This window comes from Pagrus pagrus (genome assembly GCF_965226575.1).
Source record: "Pagrus pagrus genome assembly, chromosome: 2".
NCBI lineage: Eukaryota > Metazoa > Chordata > Actinopteri > Spariformes > Sparidae > Pagrus > Pagrus pagrus.
In genome coordinates this window covers 21,570,273-21,593,209 of record NC_140186.1, presented here as the reverse complement: position 1 = coordinate 21,593,209, position 22,937 = coordinate 21,570,273, and the positions used below count along the sequence as shown (strand labels likewise).

The window sequence follows — 22,937 nt, the reverse complement described above, 5'->3', positions numbered from 1 at the left end:
ACCAGGGAAATTTTTTCAGTAACTGCTGGTGGATATGAAATGTGTTGTTTTTTTTTGTCACTAATGGACTTTGAGCTTTTTTTGAAAAGGTTGCAGTACTCTGAGGGTTTGTGAAAGTGAAGAGAGAGTGGTGAGGTCAGAGTGGTGTGTCATGATGGGTAGGTTGAAGCTGAGGGTGTGAACCACACTGCCAGTCAGATGTTTTTGAACAAGCTAAATGTTTGTTAGCCTCTTTTGGTTAAATCTGAACTAGCTAACACTGTCAATTTATAGTAAATGCCCTGAAATTTTGAAAATACACATAATATACTAACATTTGTGACCTTTTTTTTATTTTATCGGAAATGCCTGAAATGGTGATCACTGTAGCAAACGGCACACTGTGTATTATCACTGCTTTTAATATTCTGTTGGTCTCAGAGATATTTTGCAGTCAGTCAGTTTCTAGATACATTTTCATAGTGTAAGCCAGACTGCCTAAAGATTCTGTCATTTTCTCTGTAAGACAATCTTTTAATCCCTGCGTAATATGAAAATAATAAACAATAATCACTTAAATCTCTCGTAAGCTGATATTTTTAACCATAGAAAGGTCAAAAGAATTTCCCTATCTCTACATCTTTCAACACTCTGCTTGAGATTTAACCAAAAAAGTAACTACACAATGAGCTGTTCAAAGACATGACTCTTAATGTATCTGTTTGTAGACTGTGCATAATAAGAATGAATGGGTAATGTCATGGAAGTTGATCCTGCTCTTTTAAGGAGTAACATTATTAACGTTTTCAGTCTGATCTGATCTGGCATATTAACATTAAAGCAGTAGATGAATCTCCCTTTAATTTAATAGAAAAATCTCTGCCCACGCTTAACATTTGCTGTAGCCACATGACTTTTTTCCCCTCTTACAACCTAAAACAGGTGATGAACATAACAAAGGAACATTCGGGTTCAGTCACTGAGGCCACACAGCTACATGCGCAGGTTTCACGGCTTATATCCTGATGATTAAATTCCATTGCAGGTAAAATATAAAAAGATGCTGACACACTAGATACACTCTGCCGAGGTTTTTCCTTTTATGATAAAAGCAATCCAGTGCTCTGTCCTGTTATATGTAATTCATTGATTGTTAAATCACCACTGCCCCATTTGCAAATTGGTAAAATTGTAATGAAATCATCTGTTTCATGGCTTTTAGTCACTGTTAAGTCTCTTAAAATGTCACTTCCTCAGAAAGTTACTACCCTACTGCTAATAACTTAGATGTGTTTTGAACAGTCAGCGGAGCGCTTTATGAAGCTTTGGTTTTATTTTCAAGTTTTCACATTGTTATTTCCAAGGTCCAGATTTTTTGACTTAGCGGAGAACAACACATACTTGTAAATATGCATTTTCTAGGTATTTACAAACAAGAACTTTGGGAGCGCCTCAATTTTGTAGAAGCTGTTCAAAGAAGAGGTTTGCCCTTTTTAATTATGCAAATTCACTAATAATAATAATAATAATAATGATAATAATTCTAGAAATGGACGACAACACACCTGTTGGTAGTTACAACACCTTGTTGTAACTTTTTAGATTTTTTTTTTTTTTAAATGGTATCTGGCTGATTTGACAAAGAGGAGATTTTCTGTTGCAGCTGTTATAAGATGACTTCTCCCACTGTACAATACATATTTTTAAGTAAATGTTGCTGGATGTGTCCTGTTCTGTTTTCTCACCACCTCACAGCTGTACAACAATCAACTTTGATTTTTTTTTTTTTTTTTTCTGTGAAGACTGTTTTCTTTTCATGCATGTTGAGATGACCTGGCTGGTTTTTATCCCTGTTTTTATCAGTTTGTATTGATTTGTGGTTGAAGAAAAAAAACAAAGGAAAAAAAAAAAGCTTTTGTTCAACCTACAGAGTCAAATTTTGGTATATTATTTGATGTGTACAATAACTTGTGACATTATCAACAAAACTATTATAATACTTTACTAACATGTCAATCAAATATGTAATGGTCATGTAAGTTTTTTTTTTTGTTTTGTTTTTTTCTGCAGTTACTTAGCAGGGCTAAAGCTGAGGTTGCTCCCTGGTGTGCGACGTATTGACGAAGCTTTGGACATATTTTGTTTTGGGGAATCATTTTTCCACAAAGCAGTCTAATGGCTAATCTCTGAAGTTGTGCAATACTAATATTTCACCGCTTCTTCACCTACACTTTTATTTATTTTTGAAGCAGAAGAGATTGAGCCAAAGACATTTTAAAGTGATTTTATTCACAAATTTTCATTACCAATTTGTTTTTAAGGCTTAATTTTGTCCCTTTTTTTTCTTCCAAAATCAGTTTAATAAGAGCTTTGCTTATGAGCCAGTTTTCTCGACCCAATATTTGACCATAAAATCCCCCCATGAATCCTTTTCTTGAGAACATTCTGTGTTGCCTTTTAAAGGAAAACAAAGCGAAACCATCTTGTGTGTGTGTGTGTGGCACATGGAAAGGGAGCAACCTTTTGCCCAGCCAGTAGAGAGCACTGTGTTCAGCCTTCTATAAACGCCACATCTCTTCCTGTTCTCTGTTTGCTCTCCTCTGTTCTTCCCTCGCTGCAGTGAATCAATGGCACACCTGTTCTCCCAGCCTCCCAGTCCCATTGGTTCCTCCCTCGTGGGTACAAAAATAATGAATAGATCTGTTTTACTCTTCTTCATTTCAATTGGTGGTGGTTATAATAAAGGATTTAGACTGTGTTTCAAAGGTTTATTTTCTTTTTTTATTTGTTTCTCTATTAAAGTGTTTTTATTGAAACTGCTGGAGTTCTGTTTTTTATTTTTATTTTTTTGGTTTTTATTTTTCATCCTCTACATTCCCAGGAGTACTCTGGAGAAGCCATTCGGTCAAGCTGAGTCTCCGTCTACAGGAATTATTAGGGGCAGGGTTTGGCTTTAGTTTTAAGTGGTAATTGTGAGAGCCAACATCTGAGCAGGGAAGAATATGTTAAAGGTGACATATTATGCTCAAAAAACAAAACAAACCTCCTCGACAAGCAGCTTACAGTGCCTGCTGTTGAAAAAACAGAATCTTGGGAAACATTTCAACAGTGCTTACGAGTCCACAGAGTCGACACATACAGTCGTGGTTAAAGTTTACATACACTTGTAAAGTATATCATGGCAGTCCAATGATTTCTACAGCTCTCATGATTCTGTGATGGAATGAGTGGAACACAAAAAAACGTTCATGAAGTTTGCTTCAAATCTGAATTTATTATGTGTCTTCAAAGCAGTCACAGGTCCAAAGATCAACTGTAAAGTGCATGGCACAGTTGTGTCACTGCCACGATCAGGAAGAAAACACAAACTATCACCTGCTGCTGAGAGAAAACTGGTCAGGATGGTCAAGAGTCAACCAAAAAACACCAAAAATCAAGTTTGATGAATTAGAAGCTGCTGGAAGACAGGTGACAGTGTCCACAGCCAAGTGTGTTTTACATCAACATGGGCTGAGAGGCTACCATGCAAGAAACAAGCTCTTGCTCCAGATGCGGCACCTTTAAAGCTCGATGGAAGTTTGCTGCTGATCACATGGACAAGGAAAAAGCCTACTGGAGGAACTCTCCACTCTGAAGTGGAACTCTGAGGTCAGATGAAATAAAAAGATGAAATAAAAATTGAGTTGTTTGGCCACAATGAGCAGCAATGTTTGGAGGAGAGAAGGTGAGGCCTTGAACTCCAAGAACACCATACCTACTGTCAAGCATGGTGGTGGCAGTAGTATTGTGCTGTGGGGCTGTTTTGCTGCAAGTGGATAAGCTGCTCTAAAGAAAATAAATGGAATAATGAAAAAGGAGGATTATCTCCAAATTCTTCAGGAAAACCTAAAATCATCAGCCAGAAGATTGGGTCGTGGGTGCAGTTGGGTGTTCCAACAGGACAACAATCCCAAACACACATCAAAAGTGGTAAAGGACGAGTGTTAAATAGGTCAAGAGGTGAGCGGCCATGATGTTAGCAGCTTAACTTTGGAGCTCCCCGACCCTGGCTGTAAAACAACATCTTTTCAGAGTTATGTGATATTTGTAAGGTGTTCATGATACGACTAGGGAAAAACCGAAAACCGCCGTGCATGTGAAAGGACAGACTTCTCCTTGATGATATGGCTAACCTTCAAACAATACTCTGGGAATTTAGAGACTTTCGCCGTCGCTCTGCTAAACTTATTCTTATATGTCAAACTAGCCGCTAGGCGTCAATCATGCAAATGTGTGCCATGGTGACATAGTGTGATGTCAAGAAGTCACAGAACTAAAGGCAGTACTACTGACGAGACCTTTCAGGAGCAGTGTTTTCTGTGGGAGAGAGGAGCTTCTGTTGGTGGGGATTACCTTTTTGTATTTAAAAAAACTTTTACATGCACAAGAACCTATACAAATCACTGAAGGAAAGGAAAAAAGCAAGAATCTATAATAAGTCTCCTCTAGATTAACCACATGAAAAAGCTTCATAGAGCCAGTTAAAGGCTTTGTTCAACCCCAAAAACGTTCCACCATCTACGTAGAAGATGGTCAAAGTGTCAGCAGCAGCTTCTCCTTTGTCTTACGTACGTATGATACTGTTGATGTGACATGATGTGAGCGGGTGAATGTATGAAATATAAAGTACAGGTAAATGAAACCAACAAAAGCAATCATGGAACAGGTGGGAGTGAGAAGGAATGGGGACAGCTGATCATTCTGGATGGACTGACCAGGTGCACCCAGGTGGATTAATACACCCTCACAAGACGCAGGGCCAGAAGTCCGTCAGACCTTTCATTTACATCCATTTATCCACAAAACAGGCAAAAAACACAAAGTGATCACAGACAAAAGTTTGTTCCAATGCTTATCAGGGTTTAATTTTCATTACAAAGTTATAGAACATAACACACACACACACACACACACACACACACACACACACACACACACAGACACACACATACACGCACACAATTTACCGCATTCAAAACGTTGTTTAATTGCATGCCATATTCAATGAAAAAGACAAAAACATAAGACTAAGAATATATTAATTCATGTCAGCAGTTAACAATACTAGTAGTATTCCTGTCTGATTTTTTTATTTTACTTGGTTCTTAGTCGAACATATCAAAAACAAGTCAAGTCAGAAGAAATATGAACTCAGTGGACTTTTGCCTTGAACATAAGAAGGGTTGCAGAACAGCAGCAGGTTTTGCACAAAAAACTGAAATATCTGATTAACTGCATTTATTCATTCTGTCTGATACCAGACAATCTTACAGCATGAGTACTTTTACTTAAGGTACTTTATAGTATATCTTGATGCTAATACTTTTTTACTTCACATGTCTGCACATTGTGTTTAAGGTTGACAAGTAAAGATCATGAACCCACATGAGGTTGTATGATCTCTGTTCTACTCAGACAAAATGCCAAGTGCGAACTGCTGTTTCAGATGAGTCGTGGTGACGCATGAAAATGAACAGAGAATTGTTTGTATCGGTTTGCTTTGGAAGCTGTCAACAAAAAGTAAAAGGCCTTGTATGTGCACCTGCTAGAACTGAACCTTTTCCAACATGATCAGTGCTGCAGACTGTGTGGGTGTTTAGCATTCAGCCTGCCACACACGCGCACACGCGCAGACACACAAACCTGCTCTGTACTGCTGCTTGAAGTCAGTCATTTGTTCAGAAAAGTTCTTACTTTAATGGGACATTAAAGTAAGACGTGTAAAGACATGTAAAGGTTCTTTATAAATCTTGGAAATGTACAACTTAACGTGAGAATACACATGTTTACACTTCTCCTACTTGACTAATATTTCTTGTAGGTAAGTGATTCCTTGAGTGATGCCATAGAAAAATCAACAGACGAACATTAGATATGTACAAGATATCATACATGATGCAGTACATAAAATCTCTTATAGTAGATGTCAGACCAGAACTGTATGCAATATATTCTCAAAATGTAAATTCATCTAAATATGTTTTGTCTGTTTAGCTAAGGCTAAGCTAAAGTTAAGCAAAAGATGTCATTTGGGAAATAAGTAATTAATATTTTTTTTGTATTTGTGCTGATCACACTAGTGTACAAGTGCTTACTGACATTTGCAAATTGTGTTTGGCCGAGGTTGGCTCTTACTGAGAAGTGTGGTGGTTTTTAGGCCTCAGGTCAGATTTGAGCTGAGGTCTCCAACATGAAGCATGTCTGAGCAGGTGTTGGACGGGACCGCTATATTTTGCCTTCCATGATAAGGGAACATTCAAAACTCTGACAAAAAGGCCCAGTTTCAAGATGTAGTTAGGTTAATTTCCCATCATGGCTATGGTCCAACCACACCCAAATGTGCTTCTTTCATCGTGACCTTAACCTTTTCTGGCCAGCTCTTGTTCTTGAAATGAATCTAACATCTGTACTCAAAACAAAAGACGTAGTCAACTCTCATCCTGTATTCATCCATCTGTCTAGCTTCTCACTCCACTTGATCAGGCTCGGCATCCATGCAAGTCTCCCACGGATTCCTCGGCATCTGGGGCATGGAGAGGACCAGGAGGGCAATGCCGGTGAGGAAGAGGAGGACAAAGCCGGTGCAGGCGCAAGCGAAGGACCAGGCGTAATAGTATTCGATCCAGATTGTTTCCTCGCTCTCGATCATGCGTTTCACTGACTGTCGCATCACTTCCAGTGAGATGAAGGCACAGAGACCTGGGAGAGATGTGTAAACGGGATGTGACAATAAAGTAAAAGTGAGGTTTTTGCATTCCATAATGTGAAGTGTGAGTGTTTACATGCTTGAATGTTCAAAAAACAGATTATTTTTCTCATACTGTCCCTTACTACAGCATCCCTATATACTGCACCCTCTGTGTGAAAGCTCAGTTGTAGCGCCTGTCTCTCTAAGGCCCCCCTTCTGAAAAGCCCAGTCTGCTCTGATTAGTCAGTTCTCACAGGCCTGAGCCGGCACCGCCCACTGACATCACAACCTTACAGAAGTTCTGATGGCTCATTTGAAGGTAGTTTCTGAACATGGCTGTGTGCATTTCTCCGTGGATATTGATGCTTTCACAGTGTTTATATAGCACTAAAGCTTGCTTTATGATAAATATATATATTTTTAAAAAGACAGAAAATCTCCCTCTCTTCAATACAGGCATTTTTTTGTTAAATGAACCCACCTGCAAATGCGAAAAACATGCCAGCAGGTTTGAGAAGGTAGTCTCTTCCTTTGCCTTTACCAGTACATGATCCCACCAAACACAGAGAGCCCAGGATCATGAAGGCCAGACTGAAGATGGAGATGGCAGCAGCAGAAATGTTGTACTCTGGAAAGAAAGAGACATGAGTGTTGACAAAAGAAATGGCAATAAATATGTTAAGGTCCACAACTAATTTCACATCATATTATTTAAGTGGAGCCACAGACCCTATCTGTGTTTTAATTAGACAAAACACAAGATCTGAATCCACCACTTTGATTAATAAATACAAAGACGTCGACAGGTGGTTAGGAGAGCATATGATGAACCTCACATTTTCTCAATTAGTAGGAAAACACTGAAGACATTGTTTTATCGCACCCTAATTTGTTTTACATTTTGAGGCAGTATGTAATCCTGAATGAATTCGGTTTAAGATTGTTTTGGATGGAATAATTTCCTCTCACTGTATATTTTTGGAGATGAGATGAGTGTCTGGTTAGGCTTAAAGAATAAGGCTCGCTTTATTCTATATTTTTCAACTCAACTTCAGCTGTCAACAAATGTAAGAATGCATTATTTCATCTCTACCCTACAGTACCTGTTGCACCCTGAACTTTTTAGTTCCCGCCGAAGACATGCATCTTTTAAAATGGGTCACAAATATTATTTTCAAAAAAACACAGCAGCAGGACAAGTGTGTGGGATCAACTCAAAGTAAACTAGAGTGCCTGCGTTCATGGTAATAAAGGAACATGTAACTCAGTGTAACAGTTTGCATGACAGGTGAATGACGTGCCTCAGGAAGGACTCTAAAAACCCAGAGAAGTTAGCATTTGTGCACTTCAGTGGGTTTTCTGAATTAGTTTTTGGTTGTTGATGGAACCAGGGCAATGCTAACTTCTGGGTCACCCTACAGAAATACGTCACCCGTTCCATTGATGCCTTGATTCTGTTCCTTTCATGGTTTTGTAGACAATAAGAATAATACAGAATATCACCAGTTACCCTTTCACCCTTTGTGCTCTAAAGGCTATAATCTTTACATTCAACATGCAAATATACTGTATGCAAGTCATTTTGCCCTTGTGTTTACAGATACACTGTGTCTTTGTAACAGGAACGGCAGCTGGCTTGTTTTTCTGAGCAGAGAGGTGGATGGGATGAGGGGCCTTTGATCTGCCGCCTGTTCGCCTGTGAACCGTGCCCAGAGGAGAGGCACTCCTTTGGGGAAAGAGAGCCTTCATCTCCTGCTGGCAGGGGAGGATGGACCGCATCCTGAAAACTCTGTGTTCTCTGAGATACTGCGTGTGTGTGGAGCTCGCTGGCTGAAGTTTCTCAACAGCAAGAGTAAAGTAGACATCAAACATGCCAACGTTACAGGGCTTACTTCATTGGACTGATGAAGGATCTGTTCAGTCCTGAGAAACATGAGATTGACATATAAAAACGAGTATGACGTCAGTAGTGCTGAATTTTGGTTGTTTTTTGTCTGATACATTAATGTATCTGTTAGAAAGTATATTATTATATTATGTACTGTAGCTTTGCTCTTTATTTGTATGTATGTAGTGTTCATGTGCAGGTCTGTGGCATATTTTATGTGTATAAAGACCTTTTAAGGCCTCTTGGCCTTAAAAAGTGTGTGTGTTTCACTGTCTGTTTGTGGTGTGGTCTGCTCGTATTGTAAAGATTTAAGTATGTACACAGAGGGCCCATAAAAAAAGTGTGCCTGCTCTCATTGGGCCACCCTAGGTTGAATGAATGAATGATTGCACTGTAAATTTTTAAAGTTGACTTTACCAAGTAAAGCAGTCTATTTAATCTAAGTATTTTTTTTAAGTAAGAGCACCTTGTCAGATTTTACAGCGTGGATAAAGACAGTTCTCCAAAGTCAGATGACTCCTTACACCCCAGTTGTCAACACCATGTCAGCAGCCCACGTCTCTGCAAACCGCAGTTCTAATTTGTGCGTGTCATAGGCTATGTATGTATTGACATTTGTACAATTCGTGTCATATCACATTCACATTACATGTTTATAGCCTGACTTCCATATCAGGAGTTGGACGTATGGTGGTGAACAGGCGAGAAGGTTGCCAAGCCAATGACGTTCCCCAACATTTAAAAGTGTGAAAGCTGTGGATATATTTAAAGAGACCTTTGGGACATTCCCAGCCGTGTTTGCGGCGACTAAAGCAGGTAATTTAAGCCAAAATATGACCCTTTCCTAACCTTTACCGAGGGGTTCTTGTGCTTCTTACCATCAAACTCCTGATGGCATACAGTATAAGAGTCTAACTGTATGTATGGGGGGGCCTGTGGTGACAAACATCTACTGTGTTCATTCAACCTTATGCACCATTATGGTATAGCCAAATGGCTCAGTCTAGAGTGAATAATGCTATATGGAACTGGGGTCAACATTGTGATCATTCCAGCAAACTTGCTCTCGAGGGCTAGCCATCAGCAGTGGGATGCTATATGTGTGTGTGTGTGTGGGAGAGGGTGGGGGAGGGGTACCCATGAATGCTCGCATTAGCCGCGTTTAGGGTGTGGGAGTGAGTATGACTTCATGTACAAGGCTCTTCACATTTACACCCCACATTGATTCTGACAGTGCCCCACATGTGCTCGGGCCCCCTAACGCACATTACATGGGAGGGCTGTCATACAACATGTGCTGCCTGGGCTCGGGATGGTCACAGCTGTAACAGGGTCACTGAAGAAAGGATGTAAGGAATGGAAGATGGAGGGAATGGGGGCTGGGACAAACGCAATGAAATGTGTGTACAGTATAGTGTATGTGTTGCACTGTTCCTACTGTAATTCACCGTATGTAATACACTGTCAGCCTTGTATCAGTACGCACTGTGAATTCTGCGACTTGGTGAGTGAACTATGACCCCCAGCTGGCAACCATCATAGAGGAAGCAAACTCAGATGAACAGCTGCATTTTAAAAAAGCATTAGTATTTACATTAAAATGTATCTTCCAAAATGTCGTAAGCTGAATTTGAATGGGACTGTTATAACCTGTTGACCTGGAGGTCATCTGTGGTCTTAGTTCTGTGCATATTTGCCTCGACCGTAATTTGTAAAGTAGAAATTGCACTGCAAATCACTAAAAGTATGTTGCCTAACTTGTCTCAAATCACAGTGATTTGGGATCAGGGTTTTTTTTTTTTTAAATAAATTAAAAAAATGTACATCTGTTTTCTAGCGTTAGATTACTGAACGAGTATGAAATTTGATCATGGCTCATAAAATGTTGAACAGCTGTCACCAGCTGTGCTGTGAGATCAGCTATATTGATGTATAAAAGTGACAACAGAGAATGTTAGCAGGAACAAAAGGTTGTAATATTCAAATACAGCCACAAAGCATCTGTAACTTGAGCTGAAAATGTGTATTTATGCTTCCAACACATGCAGAAAGTTTTCCAAAGACATGGTGTGAGACATGGTAATTATAACCTATGTAGGCATATAGAATTTAGCCAGTTGGACAAAGGGTGAGGAAAATATAAAGGAAAATCTATTTCCCATTCACCCAGAACCTCTTCATGTCCTGTTAAGAGTTTCACCTGCTGTGACACTGATGGCAGTACTGCAGTCGGAATTGAAAAATGAATGAAGGTCTAAACCTGCAGACAGCAGAGCAGCAGGAGAGGTCAGCTGTTAGCCAGCCAGTTTGATGAATTCAATTACCAATAATAGAAACCTACCTTTTTGTGTTTTATATTCAAAGATCTCAGCATCCTGTCCTGGAGTGAAGTGTCTGAAGTAAGTGCAGTTTTCCTCTGTGAAAAGAAAGACAATGGGATTTAGTTCAGAATTAAATTTGCATTTGTTTATTTTTTCACCGCTTGACATATTATACATCAACGTGTTTGCAAACAGCTGCCTACTTACACATCCATCCAGCAGACACAGGAGGAACATTAGCATTCATTTGGGGTTTATTTGCAGCCACCTGGTAAATTTAAGTTTATTATTCACCCTATTTTAGCTCCTGTTTTTGGTCTCTACCAACTCTTAGACTGCTAAATGCTCCAGTACATTGGCTAGCCACAAACAAGCCACAAACTTTTTTTAAAAAAATTATTTTTGCTGAAAACTTAATCTTTGTCTTATAATATAATATAATTTTCCATCCCACAACTAATATGAATTCATGTCAAGGTCTACTGAACTTTGTCACAGTTCTATTAAAGCTTTGCCCCACATACTTTTCACCATGGCTGCACCCCAACAGCTGTGATATATCATGTGAATATGATACTTCTACTGAGCACTTAACTCTGTCTCAGATCTATCTGACAAAAGCATCTCACAGACTGACACCATCAGAATAATATTACCACTAAAATGCTTGCATGATGCCGTGCAGGCCCTGGTCTGCTTTGTGTGCTTTGACTGTCAAAGTAAAAATGGAACAGCAGACATCCCATTCAATTTTCTCAGATGAGCAGACGAGGTGTTAAACCTTAGGGATTTGCACAAATAAAGCCAGGACGCTTTATGTGATCACAGGGTGGTTTTTCAGAGTAAATATTCTCTGATGCAATGCCAAGTGTAAAAAAAAAACCAGAACAACAACAAAGAAACAAGAAGAGTTGAATTGAGTTTAGAAACAGGCTTAATTTCCTGTTGAATCTTGATTAAAGTTGACTTGTCACGTACCACAGACTTCCAGATGGGGCTTAAAAATGTATACACGGTTAAAAGTAGTTGATCGGGTGCAGACAGGGCTGTTCATACTAAACATGTGTTTCTGAAAGCAGAGGAATGTTTGCTGAGAGAGTGAGAATGTAAATGTATGTAACACCAGACAACTATGTCACTTCGTGTAATGCAAAGTCAAGTCGAGCACATCAACCATCTTGGTTATGCTGCGAGGCCTCCACACACGCATGTTCCTAATCCCCTTTTCCATACAGTCTCACCATGGGACATCAGTGAAGTGCTTTCATGTGAAAACATGTAGTGCTGCATGGTGTCATATCACGGGTAGAGCTTGATGACCCACGCTGAGATGCTAGATCATTTTCCTATGTACCCTGGAAACCATGCAAAAAGCTTCAGGGGATGTCAGGTGGCTCTAAAAGGAAATAACACGTTGAACATCGCTGAATCATATTTTTTCCGAGTCAACATTGCGATGTTTACACAAATGTCCTTTCTAATTGCAAGCTTTTACTGCTGTGTGTCATATTGTGTTTACCCACACACGCAAAAAAAGATGTTTTTATGAATGAGGACAGGGACTGGCCATAAAAAAAAGTAAAACATAGGTTGTTACTAAGCAACAAGCTCCACTGTTTTCACTGCAGAAGGCACATATGAGCAGTGTGAGAGAGGCTCGTCAGTTAGTCGTACGTCAGAGCCAAACCTTGCAATTAAAAGGGAGGCTGAAAAACTATCTTTGAACTTCACTCATTTCCCAAAAGTGTGAATATTTATGTTTTTAAGGAAATGCAAATCATCCCCTCAGTCTACTTAACCCTCTCACTGTAACACCCACTCTTTCAATAGCAGGAAACATGGTCTCATCTCAGGGTGAGATAAGATTTATTTATAAGCTTAAGAACTGCACTGACTCCTCATTCACTAAAATGCATATCTGGTTTGTTATGTATGTCTAAGTGGAGCCTCTCAGCATGTATTAGGCCTTAAAGTGGATGTTTTGAGCTCATTATTTGTATCAAGCTGCTTTATTTCCACATGGGACTGTGTGTGTTGCCTAATTACACCTTTTTGTATCGTCTTTAGTGTGCAAACTTCAACTACGACGAGAGGACAAACTCATGGTCTTACATTAATATGTATTCAACTTTAGAAAGGCACACACACACACACACACACACACACACACACACATCGCTGCACAACTTGCTGGTCCTCATCCTGCTAGGCTCTGCTGACAAGCTCTGTAAAGCCTCTGTTCTTCCTAATAGGGCAGACTGTCAACGTTTCAAAGATCAGGTGAGGACATCAGATTAGTTACAGCGGGAGCTGAGATTGGCCCAGACCTCTGAACCTGTGATTGTATTGTGACTACTCTATTTGGCTGTGCCAACCTTCCACATTCTCAGCTATTACAAGTGACAACAACTTCAATTATTAACACAAGTGTATGTGCCACGGAAATTTAATTCACGTAGGTAAATTTGTGTCTTTTACGGCACAGCCTGGTAGGTTTTGATGCGTGTGGCAAAATCTATTAATTCAAGGGGATTACATTTGTATTCACTCTACATTTTACTTGTGATGCCGGTCAGGTTCTTAAAATTTGACCTGATCACCTGTCTACAATTTCCTCGTCAGTTCTCCAGCCATGTAACCAGCCTAGTTTACCCTCGTTGTTTTGTTGATTTCTGGCTCTGTGCTTTTTTGCTCCGGTGTCTGTTACCTTTATATTCATCTGGACTAGTACACGCCTGCCTGCTTCCTACTTGGCTGCGTGATACCTGCATGCCTCTCTGCCTGTAAGATACTGTATCACCTCAATAATATACTGAAGCCATTCTGCTGCCTCCTCGACCGTCTGCTTGAGTCCTTCCCCCATTGCCACTCTACCTCTGCTGCACAGCCTGTCATTTCTGTTTTCCCAGTTAGCTAGCATCCGGCCTGCTAGCCTCCAGCCATCAACCCTGCTAGCTACCAGCCTGCAGTCCAGTCAATTGGCCTTGGGTTCATTAGCCTGAGGCCTGCTTGTCCTGAGCTGGCTAGCCAACACCTGCCTGTCCTCATCCTCTATCCCTTAAACTCTATGGGTATTCTACGGACAAGTTGAGGAGCCACCAAGGTGGTCACCTTTTGAAGAGACTCACTTTGCTTTTCATAGGCTACCCTGAGTCCTACATTGTCTCTACCCTACCCTAAGGCCATCTGCCTGAAGACTCCTGCTTCGCCCTGGCCCGCTTTGCCCTTCCTCAGGGTCATCTACCTGAGGTCTCCTGCTCCGTCTTTATGCTTCTTGGTAAGCTGTGTCCACAGTATGCACTTGGGTCCCTCCTCTGTTGCCACTCTGCCTCGCTGTTGTGACAATTTACTGTAGGTGTTAAAGACATCACTAGCGATTTCCCATCCACATATATGGTGCCTATCCTTGGGTTGGTATGTCATTTGAGGGCCAATAAAGTGGTTCCGTACGCCTTTTAGACCACGCAGCCCATCCCTAGGGATGTAAAAGTAATCTGAGTTGCTGTGTGGGCTGCAAAGAAACGCGAAGCTGCAGGAAAGTCTCGTGGGAACAGGTTGGTGGGACAGCCACAGAGCTATGCCTGACTCTTCCAGGCGGCCCCGTCACTCAGAGGAACGCTGGACTTGATGTGAACACTTGACCCTAATGGCTTCCACCAGCGACAGCTGAGTATTTACGTGGCTTATATTTATAACCACAACACCTGCTTGCTGAGCAGTTTACACAATATTATTTTAAAAATCACACCTTTTCTCTACCTGGAAACCACAGTGAATACGTTATAGTTATTGCGCGTCTTTGTAAGCCGTGTGGATTGAAACTGCCAACATGTCATCAGAGAGCATAATACCAAGTGTTTGCAATTCCTTTATTAATTAAAGAGGAAGAGCAGCAAGAAGGAGCTTTGTATCTGATTTACAGCTCACAGCTGCTGAGAACGGCGGTATAAAAAGAGATCCCATATGAAAGCAGGACAACTCGGACTAGATTATAACACATACAACTAAAATAGACCGCTGATGCATTTTGAAATTGTATGACACTTTCCTCATTCGAGATCAAGCAACATATATCGTACATAAAGTTCTTCTGCGATCTTCTCACAATCCGCACTTTGTCAGCAGTGATCTAAACAGCAGCTCAGCTCATATTTTCCAGATGAGTGTCTCACCTCACACACTGTTTAAGTCCTGCTTTGGATCAGAGGTTGATACCGCGCTGACACGTGGCTATGTAAACAATAATGTTCCTGTCCAAATACAGCTACTGGGCTGGGAGAAGCCCCTGAAGACCGATGGAACATCTACATGATTTGCTTACTTGAATAAAGTCTACCAAGGTGGTCATCAAAAATATTATACGGTAATATAATATACAATCTCACATTTATAAACAAATGTTTATAGGTCACCAATGTTGCTGTTTGTGCTAACTCAAACTTGCAAATGAATCCTCCAGAAGCATTTGCCACCTGTCGTTGCAGTCTGATGAATTCCCTTCATGTCTGGGTGGGCTGAGCTGATTTAATATATTCAGCACATGCCAGCACCAATGAACCGGGCTTAGGCATTTCATTTGCTCCTGGAATGGCCCCGTAGTGCAGGCAGTGTTTAGGAATCCCAAATGTCTAACAGCCAACATCAGTTAGGACATTTCAGGTGATTCTTTCACCTGGATAATTTTGGTGGGAAGTACCCGGCTAACTGACAGATACCAGTCAAATGATGGTTTCTCAGATAGCAGTCAATGGGCCAGCAGAGTTGCTGGCGTTTAAGAGAAGATAAGTGACTCTCACCAAGTCATTGAGACGTGAGTCACTGCAACTGCTTAACAGCACGGTTTATATCCATTTTACTCTATTACAGTCTGCTTTTTATTCAAGCAGCTCTAAGAGCGTCTGGTATCAAAGAAAGTTTATTCTAAGACATTCATCGCAAAGTTCTTGTGAGGACATTTGGATACACACAACTGATCAGCTGACCAAATTATCTCAGCAGTAGGGCTGTGGTGGAAGAGGTAAATAGATCCTTTGCTTAAGTGCAAGTATTAATACCACAGTGTAAACACATTATGAGTACAATTCTTAGTCTTATTCTTTATACGGACTATTATAAGCAGTCCCTTTTAGAGTGTTTAGACTGTACAGCATGCTACAATATATTATTGGACTTCTGACTACTGATGTGCTTGAAATATAAAATCGCAATCTGCAAAGTAACAAGTAAATATCGTTGTCTATTTGTGCCATGATGGCTAAACTGCCACATTTACAGAGATGTTATTAATGTGCAAAGTCCCTGTAACTTTAAACTATCTAAATAAAAATAGAGCAAAAATGAAGTACCTTTAATACGTGGTGAAGTTAATGGAGGAATATACTCCTAAAAGTTTCCCTCTGAAGTGGAGTAGAGGGATAAAGAATCAGGAAATGAAATGCTTTATTTCATAGATCCTGGGACCCATTTCCTTGAAAGTTTCCTGGAAAGAGTTACTTGATGTAATTTGGGACTAATTATGAATGAAATAGAGGCAATATTCCGAGACAGAACCCTTTCACTAATCAGCGTTTTATGAGTAATAAGTGGGTAGAGTTTATAAACAGTTGTTGAGTGACTGGAGAAACTGTGACTCACTTACACCAAAATCAACATTGAATCATTTTATTCTTCATATCTATTGATATATACGCTGCCTTTCATTTACAGAAAGATAAAGAAAGATACATTTTACATATGAATCCAGCTGAACTTTGGTGAACTGAGATGGTTTAAGATGGTTACTTTTGGGAAACTTTTGGAAATTACTAACTACATTGCAGATAATGAATATTCTGTATAAACTATACAGATATTTCGGTTTATTTAATAAATAGTAGCAATATTTAATAATAATCTGGAAACTCTTGGATCTTTGAGATACAGTGTTACCAATGGGAATAAAGTACAAGTATGTTCTTAGTTACTTTCTATCAATGATTGAGGGCTATTTTAAACGGAATACCCTGTTGGTAAAAAGCACATCTTTAAACAGAAAGCAGGCACCAACCACTGAAATCAGCTGTTGTGCGGTTTGCTTTGTGAAAGCTCATGCCTGGTCATGTCTGGACAATTTCAGTTATCGTCTGTGGTCTGGTCAAGCATCCTCTCAAGGCCTTGTCATTTGGTCTGGTCTGCATGGATGCTGTCCCCACCCTAAACCTCGGGTTTATTCAAAGTATGGGTGGTGGGGATTATCACCCAGCTGGCTCTGGCTCTATTGTGGACACCACAAGATAGCCCAAACATTGGCCAAGCTCATAGACTAATGCATGTGTGAATAATTTCAACAGCACTGATGACTGACATGGGGAAAAAAGTATAAGTAATACGTATTAAAATCGTATGTTTAAGACAAAAAATCAAGTATGTTGTCACAGTCTAATAAAGTTTACTATGTTGCTTAAGGCCATGTGCGTGCAACTCAGAATAGACCCTTTCTTCTATTTCACAAGGAAGTTTATAACATGATATAACATGTCTACTGATCCTGCATCAGGACCTCTATTCTTAGAAGCTTCATACCTCTGAGCTCTGGGCCGGATTGCACAGAAGCACCCCACAGTCACAGATAAACACTATTCATACAATATGGAGCTACGCCTTTGGACAAAATGTTAAAGCATGAGACATAAAGTGAGATTTGCCTTTCAGCTTGCTACAGAACATCTTAGCTCAGATTTCCTCTCACCTCCAGGCAGGCTGATGGGTCCGCAGCCGTGCCCCTCCTCGTAGTGTTCCGAGCTGATGTAGATTTGCTTCTTGCACAGCCTCCACAGGCCGAAATGGGCCGCCTCGCAGGTCTCATTGACTTTAGTCACCGGCGGCCTGAGAACTGCCCAGTGGTCCGTTACCACCGCCGTGAACATGCAAGCCATACCCACCATCAGCACGAAGATGGCAATCTTTATCTTTGTGCGCCTGTGCATGTTTCCAGGTGATGAGATTTCTGTTCAGTGAATATTCTTCCCCTGATATAATATGAAAAAAAAAATCTATAAAATTGGTTGTTCTGCAGGCTGGACTGGTCTGTGTCCCGGGGGCTTCTTTCCTCAGTGACTGCAGCAAGCTTCCCACAAAGTGTCTTCTCTTATTCTCTCTCCGCCTAAGACTAGTGTCTTCTCTCTGCGCCTGTGGTTCGAAGGGAAAGGGGCCAGACTGCTCTGTCCTAGTTTCAAGTCCCCTTTTCCCCACTCAGTGTGAGTTGCTGTACAACTGAAGGGCTGCAAGTTTAGACTTACAGCTGTTGAGGTAGATCAGGAAAGTTGATGACCAAACCAACTGTCTGCCATGGTCGGCAATGGGCGTGGGGGCTGCTGCATGTGTTGGTAGGTGCTGGGGTGTGAGGGGAGGGGGTCGGATGCTATAAATGTGGCCGGTGAGTCAAGCTGTCAGGCTGTTGGCTTATCTGGTTACAGCACAAGTGGATGGAGATGTGTAACATGCAATAATGGGTGGACACAAACAGGCTCTCTCATCCAAATTTACATGCAAACTTTGAAAGTTTCAGCCTTGTGGGAATAGTTTTCTGGCGTTTCTAGTTTCCATCCATCTACGGTGGCTGTGTTTTCAGCATCTGCCTCTATAAGACCGCCTTGGTGTGGATTTGTCTCTGTAAACTATTTATAAGGAGAAGTGGATGTGTTTATAAAGAGCAGCAGCCAGGCTCCAGCTGTCACACAACAGTAGAGTTTCCCTGATGGAACAATACTGACTTTAGTAATTCCTGCCAGAATGGCCATCTGACACTGTGTCTTATAGTCCAGATGAAGTTTAAAATGATCTGAACTGTTCCTTTATTGAAATGCTCAGTGTAAGATCTCTACAATGTGAAGATAAAAACTTTTTTCGTCGCTTGTGTGAACTTCCCAAAAGTGGGTTTTCAGTAAGGGCATTCACATCCTGAGTCCTGTCCTGTTTAGAATATTTTCATGCAACAGCTTATTTTGTAGTAATATGAGTGGATAAGTTCCAATAAGTAAGAATACCTATCCCTCAATAACAATAAAAAAAACACAAGTTTTCATAATGCTATGTAAAGATCACCAAGAAGCTCCTCTCTCCTACAGAAAACACTGCTCCTCAAATGCCTCGTCAGTAGTCTCGCCTTTAATTCTGTGACATGTGACATCATGCAAGGTCAGATATATATTAGACTAGCGGCTAATTTGGCACGTAACAACTGATTTAGCACAGCTGCTATTTTGTTGCTAGCAGTGCTGGCTCAGGCTTGTGTGAGCTGACCAATCAGAGGAGATTGGGTATTCAGGAGGGGGGCCCTGAAAGAGACAGGAACTAAAACAGAGCGTTTCAGACAGAGGGGAAATACAGTGCTGCTGTACTGGAAAGTAAAACGGATGTGTTTTTTGAGCATTAAAGCATGTGAACCTATTCTTGTCCAAAACAAAATGATAATCCTAAAAATAAGCATAATATGTCTCCTTTAAGATTCAATGCCTGCCAACCTTGTCGACCTCTGCTTCTGCAGTTGCCAAGAGAAAGTGCTTGAGCCTGCTCCTGCTCTATTTTATACAATAGATAACAACCAGAGCAGAGCACAATGTTCACAGTAAGAAAAATGCCCTTGCCCCTTGATTTTGAGGCACTTACACTGCCAGAGATGTGTTGGACAGGTGAAAATGTTCCTAATATCTAGCTATGAAATTGTAGAGTACTGGACCTCTCTCCTCTGCTCTAAAATTTGGCCAGTTAAGCACAAAATGTACCAAAGTTCCCCAAGCAACGTAGTCAAAAGTTGTACACACACAGAGTTAAAGTATTTGGATTTTTCCTGTAATACGTGAAAATGTAATCTGTAGACTGTCATTATACAGTAAAAGTTAGAAAAAATAAATCCCTTTAATATACAGTATATCTCACTAAACAGGGTTGTACAATAAGTGGAGGGGAAATAGAGACAGAAAACATCCCTCAAACTCTATGCAACCATAAAGGTGTGCTAATCCCTCCCCTACAGTAAATCATAGTGGTGAGTCCCTGTTTATCTTTTTTAAGCCTTGGCCCACTTTCTCCGTCTCTTTAGAAGAATTGTGACCCACTTCCCCCCCAGTGAGAGCGCAGGCACCATTCAAAGTCAAAAAGTTCTCACGACAACAAAGCAGAATTTAGGAAATCACTGCAATCCTGCACACATAAAAGGCTAACATATGTCTGAGTGTAGCCTCCAGCTGAGGGATCAGTCAGACATTACCACCAACTATACCCACCCACTTATGTCCCAGACAGCACTGTTGCTGTAGTAACCCTTAGAGAGACTGTTTAAGACAACAACCTGTCCCTGATTTATGTAGCTTGGGTAATTATACCATTTCGCTCACCATTTCACACGCTGAGATATGGCAACAGCAGAACTCCACTTGCAGCAGCTTTACAATAAATTTCACAGCACATTGCAAACAGGATCCATCAGGTTTAAAACAAGTCCAGTTTGTCTGAATTATGGAACGCACCAACAGTATTTGGATGTGAGATTGAAAGTGTTTGCATCCAAAGTGTCCATTATAATCATCCATCTATCCAAACAGGCACCTCGCACAAAAGCTCCTAATCTAATGGATATTTGGGTAATAATCTCAGCAATTTTTCACTTCCAAACAGGTAGTTTAGATGATAACGGATAATTGGATGGAAGTGAAAATGTTCAGTTTGTTTGATGCCTTGAGCTGATTGTATTATAACAAAGCAATTTAGCAAATGCACAGAGAATCCTTGATAAGATATTAGAGTTAGGTCGAAAACTATGATCCCGTCGAGTAGACATCTACATCAAATTTTATCATTTCATATGTTTGCCATGTGAATGTCAGTGTGTAGTAATAGAAAAATTGCAAATAGTACCAAAGAATATGTCTTTTATTTTGAAAAGTACTTTTATGAACAGTCTGAACCTGTGACTTTATGTATTGTGGCACAGTGTTGCAGTGGTTAGCATTGCCACCTCACAGAAAGAGTTCCACATCTGTATTAGCCTCTGGATCTTTGATGTATTTGATTTATGAAGGCTAATAATCAGACTACAGTGTATCTGCACCAACCATATAGGTTTGTTGAACCAGTGGGTGTAAACAGTCCATCAGAATATTAACTCTATCTATAGTCCAGGGTGGATCCTCGCTCTCTGTCACCCTCTGTAAACTGGGATAGACTCAAAATACTCCTCACTTCTTCTGAACTATTATTAGGATATAAGTAGTATGTATACTATGAAATATCATCGTCTTGACTTTGCAGCTGTGCTTTCAAAATATATTTACTACACCCATGTTAATCTTTTTTGGTTTTAGGACCCATGCCTCCTACATGCTTCGTATTCCAGAGAGTTTGATGAGTTCAAGCTCATGTCAACCGGAGAGAGCTCAAAGGTGTTCAACTGAATATCTTTTGTGTCTGGGGTTATAAGTTGGACAAAATAGTGTTTGACTATTCTCTCATATGTTTAGACCAAGTTATTTATAGATTAATCAATAATGAGAATAATTGTATCCATATTTTATTGATCAGCCTTTTATTGTTACTAGCTGTTTGATAACCTGCATTACAGAGAGCTGAGTTTGTGACCAGTCAGCAGGAAAATCACAGGTTTGGATTTAACAGGCCTTCAGTGTGCCAGACCCAGTGTGTGCATGTGTGTGTGTTTTTGTGTGTTTATACTTGTATGTATCACACACAGGGAATGCAATTAGCACCTCCCATCTGACAAATACGGGGTAAATGTTGGCTGCGACATATAATTTTCAGCTCATCTGCCACCATGTCAGGTTTTTCTTATATCAAAAAAAAATTATTTACAAAAAAACCCCCAAAAATTCAGAATAGTCATGGATAAATGTTACATGATATATTCTGTATTCAATCCAATCGCCAAAATTGGATCAAAATTGTAGGGCATTTTTTGAATCAAAATTGTTCTTCATAGATTTCAGAAGAGGCAGAAAAAATGTGATTGTCTGGTGGACATGTTCAGTGAGCTGCCACAGTGGCAGGTGAGGGACTCACTGTGTGGCGGTCGGGATCATTTACCACACAAACAATCCCCATTGAACTCTTGATCAATCCGGTTCTTCACACACACTCACCATCTTTTTGAATGATGGCACTGACACAATGACATCCAAAGAGGCAACAACCCCTGACCTCACACACATTGGCTGGTTTGACCTCTGACCCTTGTTGTGTTGAGACAGCCACACTGGAGCTGTACCAGTGATTATAACCACAGAGGACACAAGGCTACATTGGTTATGGCTCACCCTGACTGCTTCTCAATACTGGGATAACACCCTCATGTTACTGTCAGAAGAGTAAGCGATCGTTTTCTGGAAAAGTTCATGTGTATTTTAAATCACTGAGTGGTTCAGTCTTTGGTCTTGGTTGACATAAACCAGCTTTGTTTTGTTTTTCAAAAGGTTTGAAAGTATGGAGATAAAGGGTCACAAACGTGTATTACATAATCTACACATAAAACATAAGATTGTTAGATGTGTGCAATGATTTGTGTGTGAATGATAAAGCTAATTAATCAACCTTTGCATAATCAATATAAAACATTTAACACTACAAGACAATTAAGATTATTGTGCTTATTGGTGAACTGACTTTTATTGAATTACAGTTAGATTTAACTGTAGTTCCTGAAATGATTAACATTCTTTGCAAGATTTTGTGATGTGCATTATGTGCACAGCAAGGTCCTCCAACATTGTGTGGTCAACCACCACTATGGCCATTCTTCACATGGATCCTGTTGAAACTGTTTTCCTCTTCCTCTTGACAAACAATGAAGTGTTTCCTTTTTCTTCTTAGCGACATGTTGCTGTTGTGGCTCCATGAAGTCCATTGAGTTGTTTCTAAGTGATATTGAGCAATGCAAATATAGTTGACTTGCATGACAAGCTGTCAAGACAAACACATCAATCATCGAAGTAGGACTAACTTGATTAACCCATTAATGACTAATGACTGCTGT

General features: G+C 40.3%; 2 protein-coding genes across 2 annotated transcripts in view; one reads left to right on the top strand and one right to left on the bottom strand.

Annotated features, from left to right (window-relative positions):
- Positions 1-2,798, top strand: part of helz (helicase with zinc finger) — a 58,309-nt gene extending 55,511 nt beyond the window's left edge. The window contains exon 33 of the mRNA XM_084342035.1: positions 1-2,798. This exon is cut by the window's left edge and continues 1,367 nt beyond it. The gene's annotated coding sequence lies outside the window, so the exon portion shown is untranslated.
- A 2,065-nt stretch (positions 2,799-4,863) lies between these two features.
- Positions 4,864-18,236, bottom strand: LOC311251992 (voltage-dependent calcium channel gamma-1 subunit-like). Its single transcript, XM_084344734.1, has 4 exons — positions 17,643-18,236; positions 10,936-11,010; positions 7,188-7,334; positions 4,864-6,717 (listed from the first exon to the last, which is right to left on the bottom strand). Exons 1-4 carry the CDS (start codon positions 17,878-17,880, stop codon positions 6,485-6,487), a joined length of 693 nt encoding a protein of 230 aa, XP_084200860.1. The 5' UTR covers positions 17,881-18,236; the 3' UTR covers positions 4,864-6,484.
- Between the last annotated feature and the right edge of the window lie 4,701 nt (positions 18,237-22,937).

What these genes read in the sequence shown, in the direction of transcription:
- LOC311251992 (XM_084344734.1), bottom strand. Translation starts at nt 17,880, where the DNA reads ATGCACAGGCGCACAAAGATAAAGATTGCCATCTTCGTGCTGATGGTG. An exon ending in TGAATATAAAACACAAAAAG is followed by an intron (nt 7,335 to 10,935) that starts GTAGGTTTCTAT and finishes CTTTCTTTCCAG; the next exon opens with AGTACAACATTTCTGCTGCT. An exon ending in CATGTTTTTCGCATTTGCAG is followed by an intron (nt 6,718 to 7,187) that starts GTGGGTTCATTT and finishes CATCTCTCCCAG; the next exon opens with GTCTCTGTGCCTTCATCTCA.